Source organism: Podarcis muralis, chromosome 11, assembly GCF_964188315.1.
Source record: "Podarcis muralis chromosome 11, rPodMur119.hap1.1, whole genome shotgun sequence".
NCBI lineage: Eukaryota > Metazoa > Chordata > Lepidosauria > Squamata > Lacertidae > Podarcis > Podarcis muralis.
Genome location: NC_135665.1, coordinates 29,989,644 through 30,009,631, shown reverse-complemented (window position 1 = coordinate 30,009,631; position 19,988 = coordinate 29,989,644). Strand labels below are relative to the sequence as shown.

Sequence of the window (19,988 nt, the reverse complement as noted above, 5' to 3'; positions counted from 1 at the left end):
ATTACAACTTCAGAAACAGTTTATTCTGTGCCGTAAAGTAATATGTCTTACATTATGGAGACCTAAAGCATTATGGAATTTTAAAAGCTAGCAATTTCAGCCCCAACAAAGCCTTTGGTTTCTTTAAACTCTACAAAATAGGCAAAAATTATTCAATATGACTATTTTTTATGTTCTAAATATTGACCGAAGTTAGTTTCAAGACAGGAGAAGAATGATATTTAAAACTGAACATAAAATTGGTATACTATGCAACTCAATTTTTTATATTAAAGAACTGCTATAACTCAATCTCACTTTAATTAGGTTAAGTCTGAACAACAAAAAATCCTCTGAAGATATTTACTCTAAAACTTTCTTTATAAGCAGTTTGGTTCACAAGTTAATGAGTTTATTTTTTAAAAAACAACGAGTATGAAAAATAATTATACTTCCAACCACACGCTGCTTACTCCAAAGTTCTAACTTTTCTTAATTATTAAAAGATGGGGGAGGGGAACAAAAGCCACTCTCTACATTTAAAGAAGAAATCAATAGTGTTTAAAACTATCACATTCCATAATATGAGCCTTAGAGCAGCCTTGACATAGCAATAACAGTTTGCAGTTCTTCAAGAAACATATGCAGTGGAAAGCTGCAATTTGAAGTTGATTTCGAAGGATCATTTGGCAGAAGTAATGATTTCCACTCAGGTTTAACAAGGGAAACAGCTGATGTACTGCATAATTGTGCAGTACAAAACCCAGAGTGGCTATAATACACTGTTCAATGGCTAAGGGGCAGAGAGAATGATGGCCCAGACACGCTAGAATAGAAGGGGCAAACTCGGTGAAGGAAGCTTACTCTATTTTAGATTCACCTACTTATTATGAAAAACAACCATTAGTCATAAGAAAAGGCACAATTTGGAGGTCAATTCTGGGAAAACCATGTCTGAGTCATCTTTTTACATGAAGAACTACATAAGGAAAGCAGCACTGAGACTCTGAGAAGAGAGACTGTTGTCTGTCAAGAACCTGTTATTTAAATTCTGTCTGGTTTTAGTATGTTCCTGGCTTATCTTTTAAGAATTGCTCCTAGAACTGTTTCAAAGGAAATCTTTTGGAAGGAAGCCTGCTGGCACTACAAAAGACATAGAATTATTTTTTTAAAAGAAAAGAAAAAAGAAGAGTCAACCTTTTCTTGGGATTCATTGTACTCAAAGTAACAATTCTCCAAGATTTCTCAGAACAGTAAGGGAGAGGGGAGAGAGTAACAAATGGGCCTTAGGGGGGGAAAAAAATGAGACAAGTAACATTTAATTTGAAATTCCATGTTAAAACACCAGCTAATTAGAGCTTAATCCTCCTTGCTGGGACATATAGCCACTTTTAATGTGCCCTGAACAAACACAAGCGGAGGCTCAAGTTTCCAATGGAAAGCTACAGTAAGGAAAAACTAAAGAAGACTATCAATTCTCCTGTCCCCTACTTTTACAAGAGAAGCCTGACAGAAATCTATCATATGTTCTTTTTAACTGACCCATTCCCCTAAGTCTAAAATGCCCTTCCCCTATGCTGTTTTTTTTGGGGGGGGTGGTGTAGGTTGTTAATCCCCCAAACAAAGACAACATTGCATGAATCCAACCTATCTACCGAATATAAATGAAAAGGGGAATACAATCCCGATATAAACCGATTTAAAATATTTCTACATTATCTCCGATGTGCTGAACAATTTATACAGCTGCTGTTACCACTGGAATGTGCTGTGGAACTTGTCCCCATCAGGATTTCTCACAAGGCAGCTGTTACGGATGGGGGTGGGAGAGGGACAAGGTATTGGTGGGTGGGGGACACAGGAAGACAGTGAGAAACAGTTTTCCTGACAGCATGATAAAGATGTACAATAAAACTGTCATAGTTGCCATTGTCCCTTAAAAAAACAACCAGGGCCACTTCACATTTTCGGGGTGGGCTGGCTGAGAAGCTGGGCCTAGGGAAAAACTCAGCCCATCCCTCTCTCCCTGCCCCGGGGAGGGAGAGCAAGCGAGCGAGCGAGATCAGCAGGCAGAAGAACTAAGCCCATAAATAAATGACAGCTCAGCAGAATCGGCCTCATCTGGGAACGGCTGGCTCCGGTCACGGCCAGCTCCAGAGGCACTAGCTGGCACCGACACCGAGAAAAATGACTTTCTTGTGTAAATGCCATTTTCAAAGGATCGCCCTCTGCCACGGCCAACCTCCTCCTCCTCCTCCCTTCTGCGTGAGGTACATACAGGGCAGCTGGGGGCATTTGTTGCCCCGCAAAACTTTCCCCCCCTTCCCTTACGCAAAAGGAAAAGAAAAAAGAGAGGGGGGGATCAAAAGTTGGTGAGAAGGAAGAATGTGGAATTAGTATTCTTATTCCCACCCCCCTGCCTATAAATAGGCACGAACCATATGGAGAGACGATCCCATGGAAAGGGGGGGGGGGGAAGAAGAGGAGACTTTTCTAAGGGATCCTCAGCCGGACCCAGAGCAGAGTGTGGGGCGAGATTTCACGCCCTGGGATGAGTGGGGTGCGTGGAATTCCTCGAGGACGCAGCCCCTCCACGCCCCTTGCGCCGGCTGCGTGTCCCTCTTCCCTTCCCGGGCGTCCCAGCCCGGGCGAGTGAGGACGACCGTCGACCCCGGGGCGCCCCTCACCTTGCTCCCCTGGTAGCTCTCCAGCGCTCGGAAGGCGGTCTCGGTCAGCTTGACATGTAGCACCGTGATGTTGTCCTGGGTGACTCTGCCGCAGGACACGCCATACCTGCCCCCTTCCTGCAGCGCCGCCATCTTACCAAGCCACCGCCGCCGCCGCCACCTCCCGCCCCACAGCCACCACTGCCACCGCTGGGGCCGCCAAGCCGCCACCGGAGCCTGCTACTGTTGCTGCTGCTGGGTCAACAGCTACAGCCATCCTGCCGCTGACGTACCAGCCAAGCCCGCCAGCGCGCAGACGCCGCCAGCACCGCGCCGCCGCCGCCGCCGCGGCACCCCGCCCACTCAGCGCAACGGCCGCCCTTCCCCTCTCCTCCTCCTCCCTCTCTGCACACCTTAGCCACGCCCCCTTTCTTCCCCCCACGCGACAGGCCCGCTGCCAGGCCGCGACACGCACGCCACGCCCCCCTCCCCGCGCGAAGACGCCTCGCGCCGCCGGCCTCGCTGATTGGCCGAAGCTTCTCCAGCCGGGATCCGCGCGAAAGAGGCTTACCCGAGGTCAGCCGGAGAGGAGGGGGCGGGGCAGCACGCTGACGTCAGCGCAGGCGGCGTTCAAGCGCGTTTATATCATTATTGACGCTTAGGGTTGAGTCACCTGTAGGACCATTATGTACCCTGGGCTGTCAGCGGCCGTGCTCTGTGCCGCCTGTTTACCCACATCACTGTTTGCTCTCCTCCAGGATGCTATTTCTCCCCACATCTGGATCCACGAGGCTGCATATCTCTGTGTGTGTGTGGCTTGTGCTCTTATATTGCAGGGTTAGGGAGCCTGGGGTTCTCAAGATGTTGAGGCAAACAACCTCCCTTGTCCCAGACCATTGGCCATGCGTGCTGGCTGGGGCTGATAGGATTTGGAGTCCAATGACCTGCCTCACAGGGTTGTTGTTAGGATAGTGTGTGTGTGGGGATACCACATTGAGCTCCTTTCAGGAAAGATGGGATAAAAATCAAATAAGCCTCTGGAGGCGAGCCTTCTCCAAGCTGGTGACCTCCAGCTGTTTTGAACTACTAAATCTAAGCTATGCTGGTTGGGATTGATGGGCGCTGGAGTTTGAAACAACTGGAGAGCACTGGGTGAGGGAAGGCTGGTTTGGAGGATCACAGGATTCCCATCCTCACTGCTTAGCCAAGTGACTTGCTAGGTGGCACAGAATTTAGTTAGAGGTGGGTGAAATTGGGAGTTTCCTTATGCCTGATTTGTTCTTTGTAGAAAGTATAAATATCAGTTAAGTAAATGTGGTGGAGGGAGCTAGAATGAATGTACTACCTTTGCCCATTACCAGTCAGTCTCGACAAGATGCTGGGCAAATGTCTGAAGCTGAGAGTCTCTTATACTTGGTTGTATATATTTAAAGTACATTTAAAGACTTCATGGCCTTCATGACAACCATGGGGTTATCTCAGATGGGCATTGGTCCAACACATCGGGCAGGGCATACCCTTGATGCTTGATGCCATCCCTCCAAATGTAGCTCTCAAAGTAATCTGGGATAATAAATATATTACTGAGTGATTTATATAGTTCATTTTTTAATTGTGCAAAACACTTCATAATTCTTATTTTACGTATCATTTACTGTTTCCATGCTGTTCCATATACTGTACAGATAAAAATCTCCACTGTATCCATAAGCAGGCATTGAAAGAGGCTTAGAGTTAATCATTTAGTGACATTTTAACTATTCAGTTTAGCTCCCTTCATGCACTCATCTCAGGGAGTTTGGAAGACACCCCTCCCTTCCATGAGTTCAAGGGATATGTGAGAGGTGCCCATGCTTGGCTAGTTCCTTGCTTTCCTAGCATTGCACGTGGTGCATTGGGAATGTGGCAATCACACCTAAAGCCCTTTCTCCTCTATCAAACGTGTGACTAAGGGCTTAATCCCCCTTGTGTGAAAGGGGCAGTGTGGCTGGCTGCGAATGTGTGCAGTTCCCTGGCTGCTCTCCATGACATCCATCCATTGAGTGCAAACCTCTGCAGGTCCAGGAGCAGAGTCTATGGTCTATGTGTGTAGCTTTCCTCTTCTCAAGGGGACATTCATGGTTCTCCCCTCCCCATTTTTTAATCCTCTCAACAATTCTGTGAGGTAGGTTATAGACTGAGAGATGATTGGCCCAAGGTCACCCAGCAAACTTTATGGCGGAGTGGGGATTTAAACGCTGGTCTCTCAGGTTCCTCCTCTGAAGCTGAAGCCATACACTACTGTGACTGTATTCAGATCCAGGATAAAGGCAGAAAGGGTGTTATGAATGTAATCCCAATGGGGGTTACAAATTTAATCCCAAGTGTTTATTATGTCTTGCAATATTCTTACATTTGCCATATAAGGGTATAGATGATAGCTAAGAAAAAAAGCGGGTGGAACATCAGTGTGCTTATCCCCAAACTGGAAATATCTCGAGAAATCAGTACTGTGTGTAATGTTAGACTCCTAGAATTGTAGAGTTGGAAGGGACCCTGAGAATCATCTAGTCCAACACTTTGCAATGCAGGAATATGCAGTTGTCCCATGTGGGGACTGAACCTGCAACATTGGCATTATCAGCACCATGTTTTGTTGTTCTTGCTTTGAAATTCTGCATGTTTTTGTTTGTTTGTTTGTTTGACAACTAACGTGCTAGCTAATATTTACGTTCTGGTGTTAAAGGAAGACGGCAGATTACTACTAGCAATAGCTGGGCTTGGGGAATCAGCTACTGTTTTAATACAAATTCAGTACATTCCAGCATTTGATACACATACTGAGAAAGGGAGGATGTGTGATTTGGTGGCGGGTTGCAACAGATGGTTGCATAATCCTGTTTGTCTCCATTCTTCCAGGGTCAGGTACTATTTCTCCTTGCCAGGGTTTTTGTTTTCTTTTTAATATGAAGTCTTAAAACAGTTGGATGAACTATTTTGCACTAATTTCTTCCCAGGAGAAAAGGCTGCCTCTCTGTGACGATAATGGCATATGGCACAGACAATGGTTAAAACAAAGGAAGAATCACAGAGAATTGTTCATGCTGAAGTTGGTAGCCTTCAGAGCTGCATGTACTCAGTTTCCAAAAGCCTGCGCCAGGTTATTCACATTCCACTACAGGAAAAATAAACACATTTGAATGGTTTCTGTGATGCTAGTGTTTTAACGTAAGATTATTCTGCTTGTGAGGGAATAGTTCAGGAGCACTGTAGGACACTGGAGCCTTGTTCTCTGGCTTCCAAAGGCTAAACTACAGGCAACATTGCTGTTTGCTATTAGCATCCAGTCAGGATTGGGACATCTGTGAAACACAGAGAAGGCTGCTGCTGCTGTTTTAAAACCCTCTCCTCCTGTCTGAGGCACCCCTGAAACTGCTATTTAACAAACAATGCTGCAGCACGATTGCTGACAGGAGTGAGGTCTTGTCACCGTATAACACCTGTGCTCAGAGATCAAGAAGACTCTTGAGAACTACCGTAGTCTATTAAGGGCAGTGTTTTTTTCTGGGGGTACGAAGGGGTACACATACCCCTAAAAATTTTGTGAATCTAACGGGAGAAGAAACTTTTAAAAAAATATTTTCTTCTCTACCATGGTGAATTGTCAGTTCTGTTGCCACCCCAATGGTGGCCTCATTTCCTGTCATGGCGTTTCCTGAGTCTTGGACAGAAGTGAGCGTTTAATGTGTGAAGGAGGAGTTGGAATCTAGCACGGTGATTGGTCAGTTTCGTTGTTACCACCTCCAATGGTGGCTTCCTGTCCTTTCCCCGTGTAATGCATGTTCTTTGTACTTTTGTCCATTTACTGTATTTATTTTCCCTGATTTGAACTATAAAATGGTGATTTTCTTGAGTCAAAATGGGAGTACTTTTTTTTAAAAAGGAAAAAAAGGCACTAGAGTGCTTGGAATGGTGGCTCTGAGGGCTAAACTACAGTCCCCAAGATTCTTTGAGTGGTGCTGGGAATGTGTTTTAACTGTATGGTCTCTGTCCGCAGCTTCTGAGATAACTGAAAGAAAAATGGATCCAGTTCACAGTCTGACCAGCGTGCCGATTTTCCAGGAAGGAAGTTCCGCTGTGTTCAAGTAAATGTGCATAGGGCTGCAGTCTTAGGTGTACACAGTGATACTAGCACCACCACCACAACACTTCCTAGAATTGAAATAGGATGAAAGCAGCCTTGCATCCAATTATGCTCACTTAAGTCCCATTCAGATTGATAGAACAACTTCAATCAGTGGGACTGAATCATGCATAGTTGCATGCTCGATTACAGCCATTGTGATTTATTCCTCCTGACAACTTCTCCTTAATTCTCCTAAGTACTGAAGTGAGCACCGTTTTTTAAAACTTGCACTGACTTTGAAAGAGTAAAAGCTTAATGAACAGGCAGAAGTGTCCCTTGCACTGCATCCCTGTTTGTATCATGTGTGTTTCTTGCTAGACCGCTTGATATTATTTATTTTTTACTGAAAACAGGCTGCAGTTGCTGTGGTCCATTTGTCCCATGGCTGCAAATCAGGATGACTTTGTTCAGAACAGGACAAAAGGCTTAGAATCCTGCTTTGGAAACATGTTTTGTCCGTAGAAAGGGATTTCCTAAAGTACTTTAGCATCTGATTTGGAGAGTTCCCATCTGGAGGGGAGCATTGTTAAAGTCACACTGGTGCCAGAAAGTGCAATGATAAGGGCTACAAAAGAGATCAATTGAACCTTCAAAAGTCAGACAATGAATGCAAAGAACTTTTACAATGGAGACCATTTGATAGGAGTCTTCTCTCACCAAGGTCACTGGCAAAGCGTCCATACACACATGTTTTAGGCTTAGATTTGAGACGTTAATCGTATTTTAAACATGTGAAACACCTGCTGCACAAAATGCAATGCAGTGTTGCTGTTGTTTTGTTTATTTCCGTTGTGCAACGTTCTTGTGGAGGGTTCACATCAAAGGTGAAAAGGGTTTCCATGGAGCAGCCCTCACAAGCTATTCCAGGGAATAAAATGATAAATGCATGTTAGACTACTGCTGGAACTCATTTGCATCTCACTCTGTTGACCCTCTAGATTGTAAGGTAGACTGCCACCACCCTGGGGAAGCTCATGCCCTAAGGTTGGGGAAAAGCTTGGTCTATTTCCTGTACTACATACTGGTCTTCATGGAAATATGAACATGGAGTAAGGTGGGCCAACTTGGACAGTTGGATGTAACAATTCACCTATCAATCACCTGCCATCATTAGGATGTCTAATGGCTGGGCAGCCAATCCAGCTGTGTCTCTCTGTTCACAAATGATGTAAAGTGTAGGGCAGTTGGGTGTGGTTTGGGAAAATTGCCTCCCGGGCCAAATTTGGATCAGTGGTTCCCGTCCTTCGGTACACCAAAAACCAACAGACGTTTCAGCTAGATCTTCACTTTGTCTTCCTTTGCTAGATCCTTATGTCCGACCTTATCATACAAAATGTCACTTTTTGAGGTGCAACCTAGAACAAACTTTGGCTTGTAGTTGGTGAGGACAAAGCTTAACCACAAGCCCAGGTTTGGATGATGTGCTCAACCATAGCTTAGCCGGGGCGGACTTGGGTCTTTCAAATTGCAGCGGCACCCTGTTCAAGGCCAAAATTCGGCGCCCCGTCCTGCCTCTGGCCTTCCATTCTGTTCAGTTCACTATGCCATAGTTGCAGTGCTCTGCAGTGCCTCTTAGACTTAGTGCCCAGTGTGGGGAAGCCAGTCATGCTGCTCTTAAATCTGCCTCTGAGCTTGACTTAGCTGTCAGGGCTTGAGGAAGGCGTAGGTCAGCAATCAAAAACAATAAATCACCCAGGGCCAGTGAAGTTAAATCTTTATCCATGGAAACAAACCATAGATCAGGCCCTGTAGTCTCAGCAACTCTTTCTTGGAAGTCTTGCCCCAATGACATAGTTGCGAGAACTGAAGGGCCCCGCCTTCCTACTGTGATAGGAATTTTGAGGTCTTAAAGGTAAAGGTAAAGGTACCCCTGCCCGTACGGGCCAGTCTTGCCAGACTCTAGGGTTGTGCGCCCATCTCACTCAAGAGGCCGGGGGCCAGCGCTGTCCGGAGACACTTCCGGGTCACGTGGCCAGCGTGACATCGCTGCTCTGGTGAGCCAGAGCCGCACACGGAAACGCCGTTTACCTTCCCGCTGGTAAGCGGTCCCTATTTATCTACTTGCACCCGGGGGTGCTTTCGAACTGCTAGGTTGGCAGGCGCTGGGACCGAACGACGGGAGCGCACCCCGCCGCAGGGATTGGAACTGCCGACCTTTCGATCGGCAAGCCCTAGGCTCTGAGGCTTTTACCCACAGCGCCACCTGCGTCCCTTTGAGGTCTTAGATATATGGTAATGTTAATAAGCGTACCAACCAAGCACGTACATAGATCAGCACAGGAAGACCGACCTGGAACCATTTTGACTCCTAAACTGAGCAAATGTTTTCTCTGCAAGGTCAAAGTGGGAAACCTCCCCATTGTCTCTTTCCTCACAAATCCTGTCTTAAGGGCACATTTAAGATATGAATAGGGTGTGAGCCTGTGACCTGGCCCAGGAACTAAGTATTTATCACTACAAAAGAATGGCCAGGCTCCCCAGGCAATCCAATCAAGTTGCCAGACAGGAGATAAACAACGACAGGAGAAAAACAACATTCAAATTTCTGTTTAGATCGCCTTTTCTGTGATGTAGGTATGATGTATCTGAGGGATGGTTTTAGGTTACACCCCTTCTGTGATGTATGCATGATGTTTCTGGGGGTGGTCTTGATCTAAGGTAAAGGTAAAGGTACACCTGCCCTTACGGGCCAGTCGTGTCCGACTCTAGGGTTGTGCGCCCATCTCATTTAAGAGGCCGGGGGCCAGCGCTGTCCGAAGACACTTCCGGGTCACGTGGCCAGCGTGACGAAGCTGCAGCTGGTGAGCCAGCACCAGCGCAGCACACGAAAACATCGTTTACCTTCCCGCTATAAAGCGGTACCTATTTATCTACTTGCACTTAAGAGTGCTTTCAAACTGCTAGGTGGGCAGGAGCTGGGACCGAACAACGGGAGCTCACCCCGCCGCAGGAATTCGAACCGCCGACCATACGATCAGCAAGTCCTAGGCACTGAGGTTTTACCCACAGCGCCACCCGCGTCCCTGGTCTTGATCTACAGGGTGGCAATTTCAAAAGTCTTTATAAGGCCTTGTGCACCATTTTTCGGGGTTCCTCCTCCTCTCCTGCAGGTGAGGGGAGCACCCTGTGGCAACAGATCAATAAAGATCAAGCTTACTAGCTGCTTTGCTTCTCAATATTCTCTGGTTGGCCTCTGTTATCTTCTCCTACCAATAGGGAACCTATGTAAGGACTCTATATGGGCTCTTGGATACCCCATAAGCGAGAAGGGCAATTTTTGTTTACAACACTACCTCTCTCTAAGGCTCCTCCTCTCCAGGGTTTTCCCCACACAGTCTCAGGTGTCTGCACACCTCTGACCTCTGTTCTGCTCTCCTCATTATTCTGTGCCTTCTTGGGGAGCTTGACACTGCAGGAGGCAGAGAATCCCTGGATTCTTCAGGAGCCTCTTGACCCCCTCCTCTCCAGCCTCTGCTTCCGCCTCAGAGTCTGAACTGCATTCAGCCACAGACTCTTCCTGCACACTAAAACCTGTTGCCCCTCCATCTTCCAACACCTCTCCCCCCCCCCCGTCTTCTCCTTCTGACCACTCATCATCGTCTCTCCACCAATCCCCTGGCTCTGAGTCTTCTTCCCCTGGGGGTTCCTCTGCTGGCGCCTCCCACCACTCTTCTGTCTCCAGCCAGTTCATGACATTAGCTCATCATGTTGTGGTAGCAAAAAGGGCTTGGGAGCAGCAAAGCAGCTGCAAGCTCCTTTCTAAGGGCCCACAGGTATGTTGTCAAGCCAAGGCTTGGTTTAGCATGCCATGAGAACCAGGCTAGGATTGTAGCCTTTAAAAAATAAAAGCACTCTGGATCAAAAATGCGAATTTGTTTTTTTCGGTACAATGTGTCCCCACTAGAAAATCATTAAACAAATTAGAGGGCAAGGAATTTGTTTAAAACTATAATTGCTTAAGTCTGGTGGACTGCATGTAGGTAATTTAGCATGTACCAACAGGTTCAGTTTACTATTCCATTTTAAAATATATAATTGTGCCCAGTGTTTAGATATTGTTTCTTAAATAGGAGCCCTGCCGTTCTGGTTTTGTATTTGAAAGTCTCTGTTGTTGTGGAAGCAATAGAATTTTTGTTTCTTTTGCTGGAAGAAGTTGTAGCCACCACTTAAGCCTTCATTACTACTGTCAAAACACTATAACTGCTGTGTTTTCTGGGAAGACGAAGTTTTGCCATTATTTATAGAACCGAAGCTTGTAAATGGGGCATTTCTTATCTTTCATAAACACTATGAACACAGTAGCCAGCAAAATGGAGTACCGTACTCGAAAATAAAATGTAGAGCTTTTATGTGAATATTTTATTACACCGGAGTGAAGTTTAGTCTGCAATCTTGTACACACTTACTTGGGAGTGAGCCATGCTAAAATATCTATAGGATTGTGCTGTTAGGCCACAGTCTTTAAATGCACTTTCTAAGCAGCGGCGTAGCGTGGGTTGTCAGCACCCGGGGCAAGGCAAGTAATTTGCGCCCCCTAACCCGGGGCAAGGCAAGTAATTTGCACCCCCTAACCCGGGGCAAGGCAAGTAATTTGCGCCCCCTAACCCCTAATCTGCCGCCGCTGCCAGCTTCTTCTTGCTGCTGCCTGGGCTGGGGTATTTACGGTAAGGTAGCCACGGCGGCGGCGGGGGGTCCGTGTCAGGTGATCTGAGGCGAGTTGCCGCTGGCGCTGCCGCCCAAACGACGCCGCTTGCCCGGAGGAGGAGGAGGGCAGAGAGGCGAGGAAAATGCAACATGGCCCAGCAGCTGCAGCAGCAGGGCTGTGAGGAGGGGCTGCCTGGCGCGCCCTCCGCGGCCCTGACGCGCCGGGACCGCGGCGAGCGCTGAGAGCCGCTGCCAGCTCGTCGGTTCCGCGAGACATGGGGCTCTGCTACAGCCTGCGCCCAAGGCTCTTCGGCGACTCCGGAGGCGGCGAGCACCCCCCCAGATGTTGCGCCCGGTGCGGCCGGCCCCCCCTGCACCCCCACGCTACGCCACTGTTTCTAAGACCACTGAATGCAGTGGGACTAACTTCTAAATCCCACCTTTCCATGCCTCACAAACTGGCCTTTTAACAATCAATCCCTCTTCACAGGGAACTCTGAGAATTATAGCTCTGTGAAGGGAATAGGAATTGCCTAACAATTCTCACCACACTTAACAAACTACAGTTCCCAGGATTCTTTGGGGGAAGCCATGACAGTGGTACAATACCTACTTAAAATGTAAGTTGCAAGTGTGGCATTAATTTTTTTAAAGTTGCTTATAGTTTAGCTGTGTGCACTGCAAACTATTGTGCTGATAAAACACAAACCATCTAACACCCAGAATCTAGCATTTCACTATCCCAGAGACAATCTATACATATACATTGTGTATACATCTAAATGTGCATATGTAGACTTTATGCACCTTTATGTCATGCCTCTGCACCCAAGTTCTGCCCTCATCTGGGCTATATGCCTACATAAAGTGATTCCAAGGTGATTTTGTAATTAATTATTTGTAGGGTTGCTATATTTCAAAAAGGAAAAACCAGGACACCGCAAAAGTTGTTGAGCTTTGTTACAAAAACACCAAAAACCCCCCACAATTTTTCAGTTGACTTGCCTAAGATCCTGGACGAAGCACTGCCTTTCGGAAATTCCCCTCAGACATCAATTCCGCCTTTGAAACCTTGGAAGTATCCGGGAAAATTTGGATGTATGGCAGCCCTGCTATTTGCACAATGTTTGTGTACTCAAAATGCTTGAAGTATGTTATCCAAAAATACTCCCTTTGACTTGAGGAATACCACTTTTCAAGATTTAATGCTGGATCTAATCGTTGTGTATGCCAAGTTTACAAATATGGAGATTTGTGATATTTTAATGTCATTTCTTTCTTGACTTGTGTGGAAATATGTATTTCAAAATAAGGCTTTCTAAAAGTTTCAGCCGTTGGAACCCTTAGCTAAGGCTTACTCACTAGCCAGCTATGTCTCATTTAATGTAAAACAAATATATCAAAGTTCATCTAGCAAATGTTAAAGAGTTTTGCACAGCCCAAGTGTACAGAAGTTTGAGAAATAATTTTGAAATTAGGTTAAGAGGCTCCAAACATATTAAAACTCTGGATGCATCCAAGGCAGCGCTTTCACTTTTTGTTCTTATGAATATAAATATGCTTTCAACACTTGACAATGTTGGCTCAGGGTTTTTGTTTTGTTTTTAAAACAACAACACTGAGTTTGTGCAATTGCATTTGCATCCTCAGGAGATGTGTGCCAGATGGGTCTGATGCACTGCACATTGTTGACAAAATGGAGGATGGGGAGACTTCAGATGGGCCGGGTGAAATTTCCGCATGGGACAATAGTGCAAACTCATAATAGGAATGGGTCTGATGATTAAAGAAGAGGGATGAGACGATGGCACGGAAGACAGACAGCAAAACACAGAAAGGTTTGTACTTCTTCAGGCTGCAAGTGGAGCACTTAGTAATATCGTATAAATCATTGCAGACTGCACCACTGGCACACAAATATCAGTGGAATATCGTTCAAAAAGCCTGCTATCTATGTGCAACAGCTGACTTGTCAGCTGAGGAATCTCGAGTCAGACTATTGTCTTTCAGGAGGCTAGAGAAGGTTATGTGAATGAAATATTGTATATTAGAGCTGATTCACTGACAGATATGCTGAATGTTAAGTCTCTTAATGATGCACTATATGGGGAGAGCCTCCATGCACCTGTAAGGGCCACTAGTTTCAATACTACAGAAGCCTCCCTCTAGCTATCTCTTGCTCTGTGCTCCCAGGAAGGACAGAGTTTAGCATTTGCTCGCTTTGGCATTAGCTTTGCATTTTCTTGTTACTGAGGCACCAAACGGTGCCAAAGCTGGTTCTCTTTGTTAGTCTCTCCTTGAAGCTACAGACACCTGTACTCACTCTTGGAACTTGGTAGCCACTACAAGTGTATGGAATGTTCTATGTATTAGGGTCCCCTAATGCCTATTAAGGGACACGGGTGGCGCTGTGGGTTAAACCACAGAGTCTAGGGCTTGACGATCAGAACGTTGGCGGTTCGAATCCCCGCAACAGGGTGAGCGCCCGTTGCTCAGTCCCTGCTTCTGCCAACCTAGCAGTTTGAAAGCACGTTAAAGTACAGTGGTACCTTGGGTTAAGTACTTAATTCGTTCCAGAGGTCTGTTCTTAACCTGAAACTGTTCTTAACCTGAAGCACCACTTTAGCTAATGGGGCCTCCTGCTGCTGCCGTGCCGCCGGAGCACGATTTCTGTACTTATCCTGAAGCAAAGTTCTTAACCTGAAGCACTATTTCTGGGTTAGCGGAGTGTGTAACTGAAGCGTATGTAAGCCAAGGTACCACTGTAGATAAATAGGTACCGCTCCGGCGGGAAGGTAAACGGCATTTCCGTGCGCTGCTCTGATTCGCCAGAAGCGGCTTAGTCATGCTGGCCACATGACCCGGAAGCTGTACGCCAGCTTCCTCGGCCAATAAAGCGAGATGAGCGCCGCAACCCCAGAGTCAGTCACGACTGGACCTAATGGTCAGGGGTCCCTTTACCTTTAATGCCTATTAAGCGTGTGTGTGTGGAGGGGGGGGGGGGCTTAATATATGAACAAATACTAGCCTTCCCCAACCTGATGCCTTCCAGACATTTTGGACTTCAACTCCCTTCAGCCCCAGCCAGCATGGCTAATGACCAGGATGATGGGATTTGTAGTACAAAACTTCTAGAGGGCAACAGGTTGAGATAGGCTGCCCTTGCACCATTATCCTATGTGCTTCTTCATGAAAGTAAGTCCCACTGAGTTGAAGCTCCATGGAATGACTCCCAGGTTTAAGCAATTACAGCCTTGCACTACAATTTAACCACTTTGCTACAATATTGAACATTGATATATAATGGTGGTTTCCCCCCACACTATACTTGCAGACTTTCACCTACATCAATATTGCACATTTTCATCATGTAGGACAGTGGTTCCCAGTTAGCTAAGTACTGCAGACCCCCTGCTTTTCAAAAGCCAAGCCATGGACCCCTACTTTAGAAAATTTTGATATCTCTATGGTAGGTTTTTTTAAATGTGAATGGTGTCACGGACCCCCTGGGTGGGATATGCAGATGCTCTGGGATCCACAGACCATTAATTTGAAACCGATGGTGTAGGGTATTTATGCAATGAATTGCATAGCCTGTCTTGGACAATGTAAAATCCCTAAGGTATCTCACCTGATTCTTGCAAAGTAATTGACTGCTAGCAAATCCAATAGCTAAGTAACCCTTGTTCAGAATTTTAGCAACTGAGGAGTGACTCTAATTTGTGGTGTTAACTTGGAGGGATTGTCAGAAGTGCTCCGACCAGAAAGTTTACTTAAGATAAGAACCTTGCCCATGCAAGGACACCAGATATTAAAGCAAAACCTGCATGCTGCAGATGTGTGTCTCTGCTTCCACAGCTAAATCCGATCTTTTAGCTTTCCTTTCAGTGTAACTTTGCTTTTTCTTCTAGATCTTATAGGTTTAGGGAATTAGATGTTTTGCTGGTTATTAGCAACCAGTATTTAATTCATAATGGATATCTCAGAATCTTGGGATATGTTTAGCCAACCAATTGCTGAAGATAAGATTTGTGCGAAGTTTTCAATACAATTTTAGGTCTGCCTCCTTACAGTAAGCAAAAACTGCTTACACTGCAAGTGTTCACCTTATACACGTCTGCTCTTGTAAACCCAGTTAAGATCAATAGGATATTAGAGATATTAATCTCTAGCAAGGATGCAGACTGAATCAGGCTAGCCTAGCCTCTTTGAGGCCATATTCCCACTATATACTTTAAACAAAGAATACTGGGAGCTGCAGTTTCGGAAGGGTGCCAAGAGTTGGTCTGAGGCCCCTACAGTGTTTCCCATGCAGAAGTACAATTCCAAGAGTCTCCTGTTAAGAGGGATTGATTGTTAAAACCACTTAGCTTTAGCTCACATTCCTAAAGCTTCTAGGTTGAAATCAGAGAGTTTAACCACTGGTCCCAGAATTTTTTATCCATGTCATTCTTTACAGATGATATAGCAAATCCACCTGGTATAGGGTGGTATATAAATTCTAATAATAATAATAATAATAATAATAATAATAATAATAATAATAATGGCAACTTTGACAGTCTACCAATTTCCAATGCTTCTTTTGTTTTAGATTTGTATGTGTGTGTAAAATCCAAGTATATTTGCCAGGATTTGTAATTATTTAATAACTGTACATATTAAATGATTTAAATGTGCATACATTCAGTTTGCCTTTTTGCTAGTTTCAAGGGTAATTTGAAAATAATAATAATATTTAGGTTGCAGAAAGATCTGCTCTGTTAAAGGGGCTTTAAGAGTGCAATCTGTATCAGGTAAAGCATATAGGAGTGCAGCCTGAGTGTACTTAGTCTGAATGCCCCTTCAAAGGAATGTAACAGGGAGGATTTACTTAACAGGTGTGTCTTGCTTGCTTAATAAATTGGCTTGTTATTGTATAAATATGGGCTGTGAGATAGTTAACAGCGTTATCATATAAGAGGCAATAACAGGACTTCAAAGTTAACTTTCATGAATGGGAGGAACATGCACATTCTACAGCTGCTGTTTTTATCTGAATTAGAACTAGATCAGAAGACAACATTGTTTCAGTTTACATTGTAATCAGGACCAGATTAAGGGATTACAAGGACACATGGCTATAAAATTTGGGGAGGGGTGTTCTTTCTTGCTTCAACTGTGTCTTTTAAACGGGTAGTCACGTGAGAATGATCTGAGAAGCGTCACTGCTTTTTGTTGGGCTCTGTCCATCACCCATCCATTCATCATAGAATGTTAGCCTTATGGTAGTCTCTAATATATATTTCATTTATTAATTGCTTCCCATAAAATATCCAGAAGCAATTTCACAATTAAAAACATCTGCAATAAAAACAACCACAGTTTTGTATATAAAAAACAATTACAACATTTAGAAACACTTTCATATGTGAAAATAGTTTCAAATCATGTTATGTAATATTGTCATATAGAGAGAGTCTTGAAATGTAGTTTTTTGTATTTTCTTCTAGGGGACAGAAATACGAAACATCTACAACAATGCAAAACTCTATGCAACTAGCAGCCAAGGACGTCACAAGTGGGAAACTTTTTATGACATAGGGAATTCTGAAGAAACATCTGTTCTGCTCTTCCTGAAAGAGTTCTATGAATATTTCTTGCCTAATAGACTTACTCACTTAGTGGCATGACCTCTTTGGCAGTACTCAGAACTGCCCATCTAATATTGAGAAATACATAAGACTAATCAAGACTCAAGTCTAAGTGCACGTCTCAAACAGGAGAATCACAGGATTCTCTGCAGTTTAACTTAAGAAATTTGCGACTCCTTGCACAGTTCTGACAATTTTCCATTTACCCATTGTTATAACCAAGTTCCACCCACATGTGTGCTTGAAGCATGCAAATTGATTCCTAATATATATTTTGGTTATGAAATATGGAAAGAACAGACAGTGAGTTCTGGGTTAGATGCCATCTCTTCATGATGCTCTGCAACACTTATCAGCAATAAGCACTTCATAAAGACATCACACTTATTCATCCTGGCCCTAAACTGGTCATAAACTAGGTCCGTTTTAGGCAGGATGTGAGAGACTTCATGACTTTGATCAGGGACTTCCCAGGAGCACCTCTACCATTAAGAATACTTTCTCCCCAAGAAGGCCCGCCAAGCCACTTTCTTAAGGATGCAGGAGATGACATGCAGGATGTCCTTTGGGTTTTTCTTTGTTTTAAAGTTAGTAGCAGCTATAAGACCATGATGCTAGAGAAGGATTATTTTGAAGACTTTCTGTTTTGCACCATTTTCCCAATTAAAAATGTCCCTCTCTCTTGCATTGTTAATTTTCCTCCTATTGAAACCAATGGGAGGGTGTTTTTTGTTTAAAGAAAGGATTAAATAAGTTTTTAAAAAATAGGAACGAGGAGGAAAGCTGCTTCCTCTACCTTCTAATCTGGTGGCACAATTTCACCAGGGCCATAGGAGCCAACTCCTAGAGGCTGAGAGGTCTTTGGGCCCCCCAATAAAATATTTGAGGGGGTCTAGCCCCCCCAATTTGATGGGCATTACCACCATGTGATTGATTATGCAGGGTGGGGCTTACCTGCCCCCCCCAATATTTTATTCAAGCTGGCACCCCTGAGCTAAGGAAACAATGGTTTCTCTGTTATAGCATTGCTCTACCAGTGTTTTGGATCTCTTGAGGAGAGTGAAATATTTTATCCATTTCTTTTTTAAAAACATGTTTGTGTGTTTCTAGTTTATTGATTTTATAATGTTTCTTATTTTTATTGTTAATGTTTTTAGCCTTGGGAACTTCTTTAGATATTCAGTTTATATATTTTAAAATAAAAATGAGTGTGAGTATATTATTGGCCCCATTCTTTAGTCCTGATTGTCTCTCTGGCTATCTAGTTTACTCTGGAATACTTTGTATATAGCTTGCATTTTAATGCTATTAATATTGAATTATACACTAAGCACAGGTTGAAATGATTAAACAAACATTCATTATTCACACTCTTAATTGTTTCTTGCTATTATATCATTGGATTTAATTAAAAAAACTGTATTTACATAAGTGCTTGGCAGCCACACTGCTACATGAGGAAGCGCCTCCTGACGTCGGTGGAGACATTTGGATTAATGTGTTAAAGGCTGCTTATGTATTTATTTTGATCCCTCAACCCCTGCTCTACTGTAGTTGACTGGACGAATCTTCTTGAACGAGAGATGCAAGTTGGCACATGCATGTTCAGAATTAAACAGATGGTGCTGATTTTCACCCACATTAAATAGCTGATAGCTCCTGAGAGGAAAAGTAGCCTGTTAAAAACTTGTATATGAGAAATGAAATAAGTTGTTTTGCATGCAAAATGTAAACCAGAACACTCAACACATTAGACTTAGCTCCAGGACCAGCTCCAGAGGGTGACAAATGCTGGACTGGACTTGTCACAATAATATCAGAAGTCCCACTACCCTAACAGTGCTGCCATTTCCACTTTGCACAGAACATTCTAGAAGATCAGATACAACTTAAGAGAATTCTCAGGGTTCATGTCCTATCTCTACCAGGTTCAGGGGTTTCATGCCAGTGAACCCCTCAAAATCCTGAAGCTACTTAGACCAGGGTCCCCACACAGAAGGAAGATAGCTCTTCTCAGCATCTGCCGCTCAAGAAAAATGAAAGAAAAATGCATTATTCCCTCATTCTTCCTGTGTTGGTGGACAGTAGTTATAGACTGCTGCTTAAACTAGGCCATCTGATGTCCACACAGTATCTATATGATATAAGGATACATGTGTCAGAAAGGCAATGTGACCACTTTGTACGACTGACTTTTATACATTAAAAAATGAGAGGAAAACCCCCATAGCAACTGTTTTTCATTTTAAATAGGTGGCAAAGTCTACAGCTCTGTGCTCAGGAATGCCAAAGGGGCATTATACAGCAATGAGCCAAGTGACCTCTTTTCAAGATCTATGGTTTAATAATTTGCTTTTAGCTTTCTTCATTGTCTGAAAAGAACAACAACAGGAAACGTTCCAGGTAATAAGCTACCTGTTAAAAGTCTGAGAGCTATTATTCCTGACACAGCCGATTGCTTTCTCCTCGCATCTGTGTTTTTCAGTTTCAAAGTCACATGGTGACAATGGCAAAGTATTCAACTGCTGTTTTGTCAATTGCTAAATCTTCCTCCAATTTATTGATACCTCTGAAGTTTTATTTACAATGTTCTGTAGCCACTGTGTATTTAAAAGGAAATATTCACTGTGTTTTTAAAAAATGCCTACCCTCATGGCACAGTAAAATGGGATAACATTTCAATAAGAGTTTACTGACTTTGCTGGTTACTGTGAATTGGCCGTTCACTTCCTGGAATAGAAAAAATGTTAATGTTTCTTAATGGATGTTTGCTAAAAGGGGCAATTTACCTGCAGAGGTGAGGCCTGAGACAAAGGCATAGCAGATTGTATTCAAGCATAGTAGTTTAGGGCAGAAACAGAGAAGAAAGCCTGATAGGTAAAGGTAAAGGTACCCCTGCCC

General features: G+C 44.2%; 1 protein-coding gene and 1 long non-coding RNA gene across 3 annotated transcripts in view; one reads left to right on the top strand and one right to left on the bottom strand.

The window, feature by feature from the left end:
- Positions 1–2,940, bottom strand: part of ELL2 (elongation factor for RNA polymerase II 2) — a 39,462-nt gene extending 36,522 nt beyond the window's left edge. For both annotated transcript variants that reach the window (XM_077936203.1, XM_028748471.2), the window contains exon 1: positions 2,667–2,940. In XM_077936203.1, coding sequence (XP_077792329.1) covers positions 2,667–2,798 — 132 coding nt within the window. In that variant the 5' untranslated portion in view covers positions 2,799–2,940. The remainder of the gene's footprint in view (positions 1–2,666) is intronic.
- Positions 2,941–3,103: 163 nt separating this feature from the next.
- LOC114606632 (uncharacterized) lies at positions 3,104–18,582 on the top strand. Its single transcript, XR_003708922.2, has 3 exons — positions 3,104–3,221; positions 13,105–13,292; positions 16,947–18,582. It is a non-coding gene; the product is annotated as an uncharacterized LOC114606632 (long non-coding RNA).
- The last annotated feature ends 1,406 nt before the right edge of the window (positions 18,583–19,988 follow it).